Raw genomic sequence first — 10,224 nt, 5'->3', positions numbered from 1 at the left:
TGATTTACAAGGAGTGAGTATGATCATTGTGTTTATTATAAGACACTAGATGATGTACAATTCATTGTACTGGTAGTGTACGTAGATGACATGCTTATTACCAGCCATAGCATGTTGAGATTGATACGTTAAAGACTCAGTTGTTAGGGACATTTGAAATGAAAGATCTGGGGGTTGCAAAGAAGATTCTCAGCATATATATTCATAGATATAGATATAGGAGCAAGCTACGGTTATCATAGGGTGAATACCTTGAGAAGGTATTGATAAAGTTTGGTATGGACAAGGCGAGACTGGTTAACACACCCCATGCTAATCACTTTAATCTTTCTTCTTAACAATGTCCTACTACAAATGAAAGCAAGAGATGTCTCGTGTGCTCTATTCGAGCGTTGTTGGCAGTTTAATGTATATTATGGTCTCTATGAGACCTGCTATTTCACATGAAGTGGGTGTTGTGAGTAGATACATGGCTAACCCCGATAAGCAACACTGAGAGACTGTGAAATGGTTACTTCGGTATATTCGAGGTACAGTGGACTACGTCTTAACATTTGAAAAGTCAGAGAACAAGTTGATAGGTTATATGGATGCCGATTGCGCAGGAAATGTAGATAACAGGATATTGACTTCCAGTTACTCGTTTGTGCTAGCTTGTGGTGGTTCTTTCCATAACCAAAGCTAAGTATATGACGGTGACAGAGGCATTCAAAAGTGTTTGGTTGAGAGGGATGATAAATCAGCTTAGGCTTCAGCAGGAAGCCGTGCCAGTTAATTGTGACAATGAAAGCGCGATTAATATGGCGAAGAACTCTGTTTATCACTCTCGTACTAAACATATTGACGTTCGTCATCATTTTATCCGACATGTGCTTAAGGAAGGCAAAGTGACTCTTGAGAAGATCCACATAAGCATGAATCCAGCAAACATGCTTACAAAGGTAGTTCATATAGATAAGTTCAAGTTTTGTGCGACTTCTCCGGGCTTGGCGAAGACTTGACGAAGGCAGAGTGTGCACGAGAAGCGACGACGATGGTGTAGCTATGATAGAGGCAATTAGAGATGGAGCTTGAAGCTGTGGTTTGTGAAGTTTGAAGCCATGGTGGAGATTATTGTTTGATGTATTAAATATGTCTGTAACTGGGTCTATCGATGGGATCGACAGACCACTCAGTCCCATTAAGAAAATCTCGATTTTTGGCCTTTGCTCGCTGGATAGTTTCTAGGTCCAAATCGATATGATCGAAGGTGGCTTCAATCCTATCGACAGACGTCGATGGCACTCGATATGATCGAAACTCCCATTGACAGACTTGCACGTTTTTATGGAATTGTCGGCTTTGTTTCCTATTTCGGTTTTTTACTTATTAAAGGGTTTGCAATCGGGGATTAGGGTATGAAAAACATGTCTAGGGCTTTTGGGGAGCAAAGGGAGTTCAAAGCTAGGGCTTTGTGATATTTGGGGTGTATTCTCGATCGGTAAGCTCTTCCATCTCTTGTAAACATTGATTTCATAGTGGATTTGTTGTCGTTTTGTGCTATGGTTTTTTCCCCTAAGGGTTTTTTCATGTAAAACCTTGTGTTCCATTTGTGCTTGGTTTGATTGAGCTCTTATTGTTTGATTATAACTCGGGGTTGCTTCTACACATCCCCCAACAGAAATAACTACTACTTTCTCATATCTTCTGTTTAAAAAAATATCTCTACGTTGAGTACCGTCTATTTTCTCATCTATCTCTTCTTGTTTTTTTTGTAGGTGAAGAAGATACCGGAAACATGTTCGTCAGTTGAGGATTATGTTGAGTCATATATCTTCCCTCTGATAGAGGAAACACGTGCAGACTTGTTCTCTAGTTTAGAAGCTGTCTCTGATGCTCCTTTTGCTGAAATAACAGCTATAGAGGAATCAGAGTACACATCAGATTTGTCTGTCTTCATCGAAGTTAGTGGTTGGAAACGTGGATCAGGTTTTGGTTACAAACCAATGCCTGGAGATATTTTGGGTTCTTTCTAATGTGATTCCAGAGGCTGCGGCAGATCTTCTAAGATATGGCAAGACTTATTTTCTGGCATCAGTTACTAATCCTGAAATTCCTTTTATTGATGAAAAAGAAAATTCAAAGTCAGTTACTTTGGTTACTGAAGTTGAATCGGATGAAGAATACCGCAGGGGTTTTCCAATTAAAGTATCAAAGAGCATTGAAGTTGCAGATGTAATGGAGAATTCACTTTATGCAATTTTTCTTACAAATTTAACTACAAACAAACGGATATGGAAGGCTCTAAGCTTGGGGGCTGATGCGGACAATGAAAATATGAATATGATCAGAGAGGTTTTGTACACCAAGCCCTTGGTATGTAGACTTGATTCTTCTGCATTTTCTGTAATTTAGAAAAATTACATGATACATTTGCATTGTATGAAAAATTGGCAATCCAAATGCACAGGCTCTACTGTAATGGCATTTATCTATCTTATCTGAATGGTCCAATTTTTAGGTCCCATTTTTCATGGTCCATAATAAAAAATCTCAGTAAAATGATGATCAGACTCATACCAATTGGTGAACTTCAAATGGATGGATAAAATAATGGTCCTAGGTTGAGATCTTCCATCAATCTGATTTTGGGCAATGCCCTACCTACAGAGGGGCCCAAGACTTGGATGATTTGGATTGAGGTACTTATGCCTTGTATATGGTGGCTGTAGGGTTGTCAAGTGGCTAGGCCTGGTTTTGTTTGGCTTTGATTTTGAACTGCACTGTGTGGTTAATCATACTCTGCTAGCGTAAATGCATAATGAATTAGTATTATTGTTGTTGCTATTCATACTTGCTTCTACATTTGTTTTCATTGTCTCTTCTGCATATATATATTTTTTTATTGGCAATGATATGTGTAACATCGTTCTTGGGTGTAATTTTCTCATAGATGTAGAGAGTAATGGTCTTATAATTGTCATGTCAGGACGAGAGCTCATGCAATGCCTGTTCTTTTGGACAAATAGATGACTGGGCTACTAAATTCGATGGTGATTTAATCTCTTTAAATATGAATGCCTCGCAATTGGATGCAATCTTAAGTTCTTTATCGGCTATACAATGCAAGCATTCGCGTTCAATCAAACTTATCTGGGGCCCACCTGGGACAGGAAAGACTAAAACCATTAGTGCATTACTGTGGGTGCTCTTGGAAATGAACTGCAGAACCCTTACATGCGCACCGACAAACGTTGCAGTCAAACAAGTTTGCTCACGTCTCCTGAGCTTAGTCAAAGAATATCGTGGACGGGGTGATGAAAATGGATTCTCTTGTTTTTCCCTGGGCGATGTGGTGCTATTTGGAAACAAGGATAGAATGTCAATAGATGAGGATTCTCAACTTCAAGAGATATTTTTGGACTATCGTGCTGATCGACTTGCCGAATGCTTTGCACCTGCATCTGGATGGAAAAATATGCTAGTTTCATTGATATCTTTACTTGAAGATTGTGTCCCTCAGTATCACACTTATTTGGAAGACAAAAAGGAAGAGGAGACTACTAGTTTTAGGGAGTTTCTAAAGAAGCGGATGGAGGCCACTGCAGTACCCCTTTGTGACTGTTTGAGGCTTCTGCAGGTCCATTTAACTAGAAGTTTCATTTCTGAAAATGTATCTGCAAACATTGTTGCTCTTTTCAGTTTGCTTGAAACTTTTGGAAGTTTGTTGTGCGCCAGAGGTGTATCTGATAAAGAACTGGAGGAAATCTTTTTGCCTGAAGATCCAGAGAGTGAATATTTTCCATCTACAGATTTGCTGCTTAGTGCCCATTCCATGTTGGAGGACTCTGCCAGAAAAGCTTTGGACAAAACAAGAAGAGAATGCCTTTGTATTTTAAGAGTACTTAAAGAAACTCTTCAGTTACCCCTAATTATTGGTGAGGATTGGATAAAGGGATTCTGCTTGAAGAATGCTACGCTCATTTTCTGTACCGCTTCTACTGCTTCTTCGTTGTGCTATTATGAGATGGAACCATTGGAAGTTGTGGTTATTGATGAAGCTGCACAGTTGAAAGAATGTGAGTCGGTTATTCCACTTCGAACCAAGGGTATAAAGCATGCTGTTCTCATTGGAGATGAGCGTCAGTTGCCTTCTATGGTGAAGAGCAAGGTCTGGGTCTGCTCCTCTTTAAAATGCTACAATCATTTAATTGTTATTTTGCTTCATTTATCTTTTGGGCTTGATTGTTTTGTTTTAGATCTCTGGGGAAGCTGGGTTTGGAAGAAGTCTTTTTGAAAGGTTGGGTTTGCTGGGGCATCAGAAACATCTGCTCAATATGCAGTATCGCATGCACCCTGCAATAAGTGCTTTCCCAAATTCCAAGTTTTATGATGGCCAGATTTTGGATGCTCCAAATGTCACAGATGCTAGCTATGAACGGCATTATCTTCAGGGAAGTATGTATGGTGCTTATTCATTCATACATATTGCTGACGGAAGGGAGAAGAAGGATGGAACTAGTTGGAAAAATATGGTCGAGGTGGCCGTTGTCTTGAAAGTAATCAGAAGCCTTTTTAAATGTATGAGTACTTTCCGCTGATTGTTTGTTTCTGGTTTTTGAGAATTCATGAAATATTGATGTGACATTTTCTTGTTGTAGATTTCTTCTTGATGTCAACTTAGTCAATTTTGGTTTCTGCTACATTGAAAATTTCTTTCCAAAACCATGTTGTACTCATAGTTACAGAAGAAATGTAGGTTCCAAGTTATCAATAGGAGTCCGAAAATAAGAGGAGAAGATAAGATCTATTAGAGGAGAAGGAAAAGATAAGAAATAAAGAAAATAGGAGAATCTTCTCAAATAGAATCAGAGTGCAGACCCATTGTCTTAGAGGAGACATGGGTCTACACACTACTACCTAGTGATGGATATGCACATGGATTCGTTTAGAGGAGAAATGGGTCCACACACTAATACCATGAAAACATGCCTAATGCTATGGATAATATGGAATTGAATCAAGCAAAGTATTTCATTATAGAGCTCGTTTGGCAGCGTGGAATCGAGTAGATTTTAGTCCATTCTGAATTGAGTGGATTTGAAATCAGAGCTTTGATGTTCGAGTTCAAAAATAACTCTTTTTGGAGGATTTGGATTTGTCTCAAATCCAAATCCCTGCAATTCCTAGCAACTAAACACCCAAAAAGGAGCAAATTCCCACAAATCCCTTTGACTTGACTATGCCAAATGAGCACTAAAAGTACTAACAATGGATAATTGATACTTCATTTAACTCCCTTCTAACATTGTACTTGTTTGGGTCGGATCCTTGTTCCTTCTAGGGTGGATGATTCCTCATCCTCTGATCCTCCTTGTTATGAAATTGTAATTTTTCATCTCTTTAACACAATCATTACCATTTCAAGAAAAAAATAAATATACTTGGTCTCATTGCTGGTGTGTCTATCTTGTTTCTAGCTTTTCATGTAATAATCTTCAAGTGGTGAATGCATTTTGAAAGTCAAATCTTACAACAGTTGTTGACTTGTGTTAATTGGCCTTGATTAATTTAAATTTGTAAGGAACATACTTATGGCTAATGAATTAATTTAGTGAATTTGATATCAACGTTTCCTCTGGTTTCGTTCATTTTAGTTTAATGTTCTCGTAGTGGGATATATGCTCTTGTGATTCGAAAGACTTACTGTACATATTTACTCAACACCCTAATAAATTTTCCTTTTGTAGCATGGGATGGTACAGGGCAAAGCCTCAGTATAGGAGTGGTGTCCCCATATACTCCTCAAGTTAATGCGATTCAGAAGAAAATTGCAAAACAGTATGAAATGCACAATGGCGTTTCTCTAAAGGTTAGGTCCATTGATGGGTTTCAAGGTGGCGAGATGGATATCATTATACTTTCAACCGTCAGGTCCAATAGAGATGGATCAGTTGGGTTTCTTGACAAGTTTAACCGAACTAATGTGGCGTTGACAAGGGCTAGGTATTTTCCGTATGCAAACCCCCACTGGAAATCTTATCTTAGTTACCAGTCCTATCAGGAGGAGGTGTATTTTTATTTATTAAATTTCTTAGTTTAAGTCAAGATTTCTATTTAATTACTTGATAGCTTGCTTGTTTTCATCATAGGCATTGCCTTTGGATTTTGGGAAACGCATCAACCTTGAGTCAAAGTGATTCTGTTTGGGGAGAATTAGTATATGATGTGAAGGAAAGAGGGTGCTTCTTCAATGCCAATGAGGACAAAGGATTGGCTAAAGCAATTTTACAAGTTAAGATTGAACTAAATCAACTCGATGATTTGCTCAAACCGGACTCTATACTTGCCAACATAACTAGATGGAAGGTATAATACTCAATTGTCTTAGTGGTACTTCCTGTCTTCTTTCATGGATTTTAATGCAGGGGCATTTCACACCGGGCTAGAGTGGGATAGCCCGTGGGATGCGGGGACACACTTGGGGTGGGTGGCCCATGTGATTTGGGGCCCACGGGGGAGGTCTCATGTTTGAGACTCCTCATTGGGGGTGATTAATGCAGGGGCATTTCACACCGGGCTCGAGTGGGGTAGCCCGTGGGATGTGAGGACACACTCGGGGTGGGCCGCCCATGTGATTTGGGGCCCACGAGCCCATGAGAGGGATTCGGCCGAGGTCCTAACTCATGAGATATGGGGCCTGGGCTATGAGATAAAGGGATTAATTAGCCATGCTCTAACAGTTCGAGCTTTTAGAGCAAGTGGTTAATTGTCCAACATCAAATTGGTATCAGAGCGGGAGGTCTCGTGTTTGAGACTCTTCACCAGGGGTGATTAATGCAAGAGCATTTCACACCAAGCTTGAGTGGGGTAGCTTGTGGGATGCGGGGACACACTCGGGGTGGGTGACCCATGTGATTTGGGGCCCACGGGGGAGGTCTTGCGTTCGAGACTCCTCACCGGGGATGATTATTGCAGGGGCATTTCATACCGGGCTCGAGTGGGGTAGCCCATGGGATGCGGGGACACACTCGAGGTGGGCGGCCCATGTGATTTTGGGCCCACGAGTCCACCCGTATTTGCAGCAGAAACTTGATTCAATCTGTATAAATACCACATAGACTTATAGATATTAAAGGGGAAAAAAAAAGGACTGTAATTGAAAAACCAACAGGCTACCATAGCATGATCCCATGGAGCCAACTGTATGTTAACTTACCATACATTTGAGCTTCTGTGGGGCCTACTGTAATATCTTTGCGGCATCTAAATCGTGCATCAGATGCTCCCTCTCATGCTGGGCAGGAGCCTGAAAAACAGCCAGATTCAAAACTCTGGTGGGACACACCACAGGAAACAATGTAAAATGACACCTAAAACCTGATGGATGTGGTGCATCAGCTCAACAATATGGTATGTTACTGTACATTCAACTGTATTGGATCATAATTGCAGCTTGATGATAGATAAAGTTATTGTCCAAGTAGGATAAAATTAGCAAAGTGTGCTGTACAACATCTAAACCATTCAATAGGTTGGCTCCACCATGAAGGTCACCTAGATAAAAAATAGGCCAATCCACTCATTAGGTGGGCTGCGATTGTATTTTTTATCAGATCAGTGGTTGGATGTGCTATGTGGCCAATGTGGTAAGTGAACTGGCCCTGTTTTTTGCAGAAGGTATTCTTCATGTTAGGGGCAACCTTCTGGATTGTTCGATGACATATATGCTTGTCAAATTCTCATTTTTTGTGCTAGTTGGGCAGTAACTTCTCATCCAGGTAGTACCGCGTGTGCATGTTTGTGTGTGCCGCTTCTGCATTAATTTGGTATAGAAAGTTTTACAACTTTTACTCATGATGTGTAGGTTATTTTCATTGATGATTTCCAAAAGTCTTTTGCGAAGTTTAAGTATCAGATCAAACAGGCAGTGTTTCAAGTGTTACTGAGGCTTGCTGATGGTTGGCGTCCAAAAAGTAAAAGTCTAGATTTAAAAGACTCCTTTCAGCTTGCAAAGCAGTGCCGGGTCAGAGAGCTGTATATTGTATGGATGGTTGACATTGATGATGGGAGATATTTCCAGGTGTTGAAGGTCTGGGACATTGTACCATTGACAGAAATCCCAAAACTTATCAAGCGTCTGGATAACATTTTCTCAAAGTACACTGATGTTTATATAGAGCACTGCAGAATGAAATGTGTCGAGGGGTATGTTTGAATTGCAGTTTGGTCATTTCTTATAATGAAAAGTTGGAAGGATGTGAGAAAGTTGCAATCGCTCCTTCAATGGACCATTTACACTGCCAAATTGACATGTTCATTTGTTTTTATGAGCTGGCATAAAAATCAGGCTAGTTAACTCATTGGGAGATTAACTGATTTATGTGCAGTTCAAGAAAATTCCAACCATGCCCGTTCATTGCACACCTGTGAAACCACATCAGCCGATCGGTCTGATTTTTTAGCCAGGTCATATATACAGTGGGGCCCACCAAATGAAAACTCTAAAAACATATGATGAGTGCATCACATTGTTTTCTCTCTCTCTCTCTCTCTCTCTCTCTCTCTCTCTCTCTCGTTTGGGAACCATCTTCTTTTTAAACTGTTCATTCTGGGAGGAACTTTAGCTGTATACATACATGTTGCATGCACACTATCTTAGTCTTGTGGTCATCTGATTAGTTTTCCTTTGATTGATTTTTGTTTTCTCATTTTTGTCTTTTTGTTCCAACAAATGTCAAAAATGATAAATGATGCCCTTGGTTTTAAAAAAAGGTCCCCAAGATTTCGTTTTCTGTCAAATGGAAAAATTATGATTTTCTTGACTGGAATAATATCCTGATGAAAGACCATTACTTTTGATTGCCCACTTTTTATAAGGAAGTTGCAGCATTCATAACGATGTGTGAAGAACCAGAGACCTTTGTTTTGGTTTTTTTTTTTTTTTCTAGATCAGTTTTGAACTTCAAACTCTTAGTATTAATGGTGGTTTGTCGGGGTAAACTAGGGCTCATTTTTGTTTTGGTTATTTTTATTCTTTATTCTCATAAGTGAATTCATCATTGCTTCTACTTGGAATCTTCTTAATGCCTCCTTTTTGTCTTTTGTTCTAGAAAACTTGAAGTGCCAATGATTTGGAATACACAAAATGATATCGTTCAGTATAAGAAACTCTACAAAACTGAAAATGTGGCACCGGCGGCATCTGGTCCAAGCAACAAAAGCAAGGGCAACAGGGCTAAGGAAAATAACAAGTATAGGCAAAAGAGAAAAGGTAAGAACAATAAAAGATAAGTCTTCTTCTTTTTTTATTCTTCAAGGCTTTGTGTAAATGAAACATGTAAAAAAAAAGAAGTATTGAAATGGAACTTCATTTATATATGGAATTTCAAGGAAAGAGATTGTGATGAGTTATAGGTGTCCCTTTGCATAAAGATTCCCCAAAATCTGGTCTTATGTTAATCTCAATTTTGGCAGGTCCCATACCATCCATGTCAGATTCAATAGTGGATGTTATATTCCAACTGATTGTGCAATTGTTAAGTTGTCTATATGCCATTCAAATTAAACCATCCAAATTGTGGACTCCAGTTTAGATGGGTTAAAAAAAAATGCTATGATAGTGACCATTCTTGGCTATTGGTGAGCTTCTAATGGATGGTATAGATGAAAGCAGTCAGGCAGTCTGAAATTCAACATTAATGTTGATGAAGCTGATTTTAGACTGATGAGCTTATATGCAGTGGGTACTGCAATTGCGATGGTTTAAATTGAATTGTTTGAATTTTCCATAACGGTTTTCAAGCTTACTCACTTTCATCCACACTGCTGTAAAGGCAAGCCCTACATTGAAATCAGTCGACTGCAATTCGATTTGCTCAATGAATACGTGATAGGCTTGCCTGATTCATATGCTCAAAGATTTTCAAGGTGGTGCTTGCCTTCTTAGCAGCATGGATAATCTACAATCCAAAGGAGGTTCATGGCCAATGCTAAAGATGGCAGAGGAATAGTTATTCTGCAATGTACATGTGTTCGAAGTGATTTCAGTGAAGAATTGCCGGACATTTTATTACACTGAGTTGATTGGGTGTGGTAAGTTCAAGGTGCCACGATCCCCATTGGTTTAGGAGCTTAGCTTGATAAAGTCAGTTTGGTTATTAGCAAATGGTATCAAAGCCAGCTATTAATTCTATGCAAGCCCCGTAGTGCAAGCTAGGCCAGAGTGAAAGCCACCACAAGGTG

General features: G+C 39.5%; 1 protein-coding gene across 1 annotated transcript; it reads left to right on the top strand.

Annotated features, from left to right (window-relative positions):
- Positions 1–1,767: 1,767 nt before the first annotated feature.
- Positions 1,768–9,408, top strand: LOC131224851 (uncharacterized). The gene is made up of 7 exons (XM_058220282.1): positions 1,768–2,355; positions 2,969–4,150; positions 4,239–4,560; positions 5,730–5,985; positions 6,132–6,348; positions 7,847–8,187; positions 9,093–9,408. Exons 1-7 carry the CDS (start codon positions 2,218–2,220, stop codon positions 9,271–9,273), a joined length of 2,637 nt encoding a protein of 878 aa, XP_058076265.1. The 5' UTR covers positions 1,768–2,217; the 3' UTR covers positions 9,274–9,408.
- The last annotated feature ends 816 nt before the right edge of the window (positions 9,409–10,224 follow it).

Source organism: Magnolia sinica, chromosome 2 (genome assembly GCF_029962835.1).
Source record: "Magnolia sinica isolate HGM2019 chromosome 2, MsV1, whole genome shotgun sequence".
NCBI lineage: Eukaryota > Viridiplantae > Streptophyta > Magnoliopsida > Magnoliales > Magnoliaceae > Magnolia > Magnolia sinica.
Note: the sequence above shows the minus strand (reverse complement) of the source record. Positions and strands in the feature narration are given on the sequence as shown.

What these genes read in the sequence shown, in the direction of transcription:
- LOC131224851 (XM_058220282.1), top strand. Translation starts at nt 2,218, where the DNA reads ATGGAGAATTCACTTTATGCAATTTTTCTTACAAATTTAACTACAAAC. An exon ending in CTTCTATGGTGAAGAGCAAG is followed by an intron (nt 4,151 to 4,238) that starts GTCTGGGTCTGC and finishes GTTTTGTTTTAG; the next exon opens with ATCTCTGGGGAAGCTGGGTT. An exon ending in AATCAGAAGCCTTTTTAAAT is followed by an intron (nt 4,561 to 5,729) that starts GTATGAGTACTT and finishes TTCCTTTTGTAG; the next exon opens with CATGGGATGGTACAGGGCAA.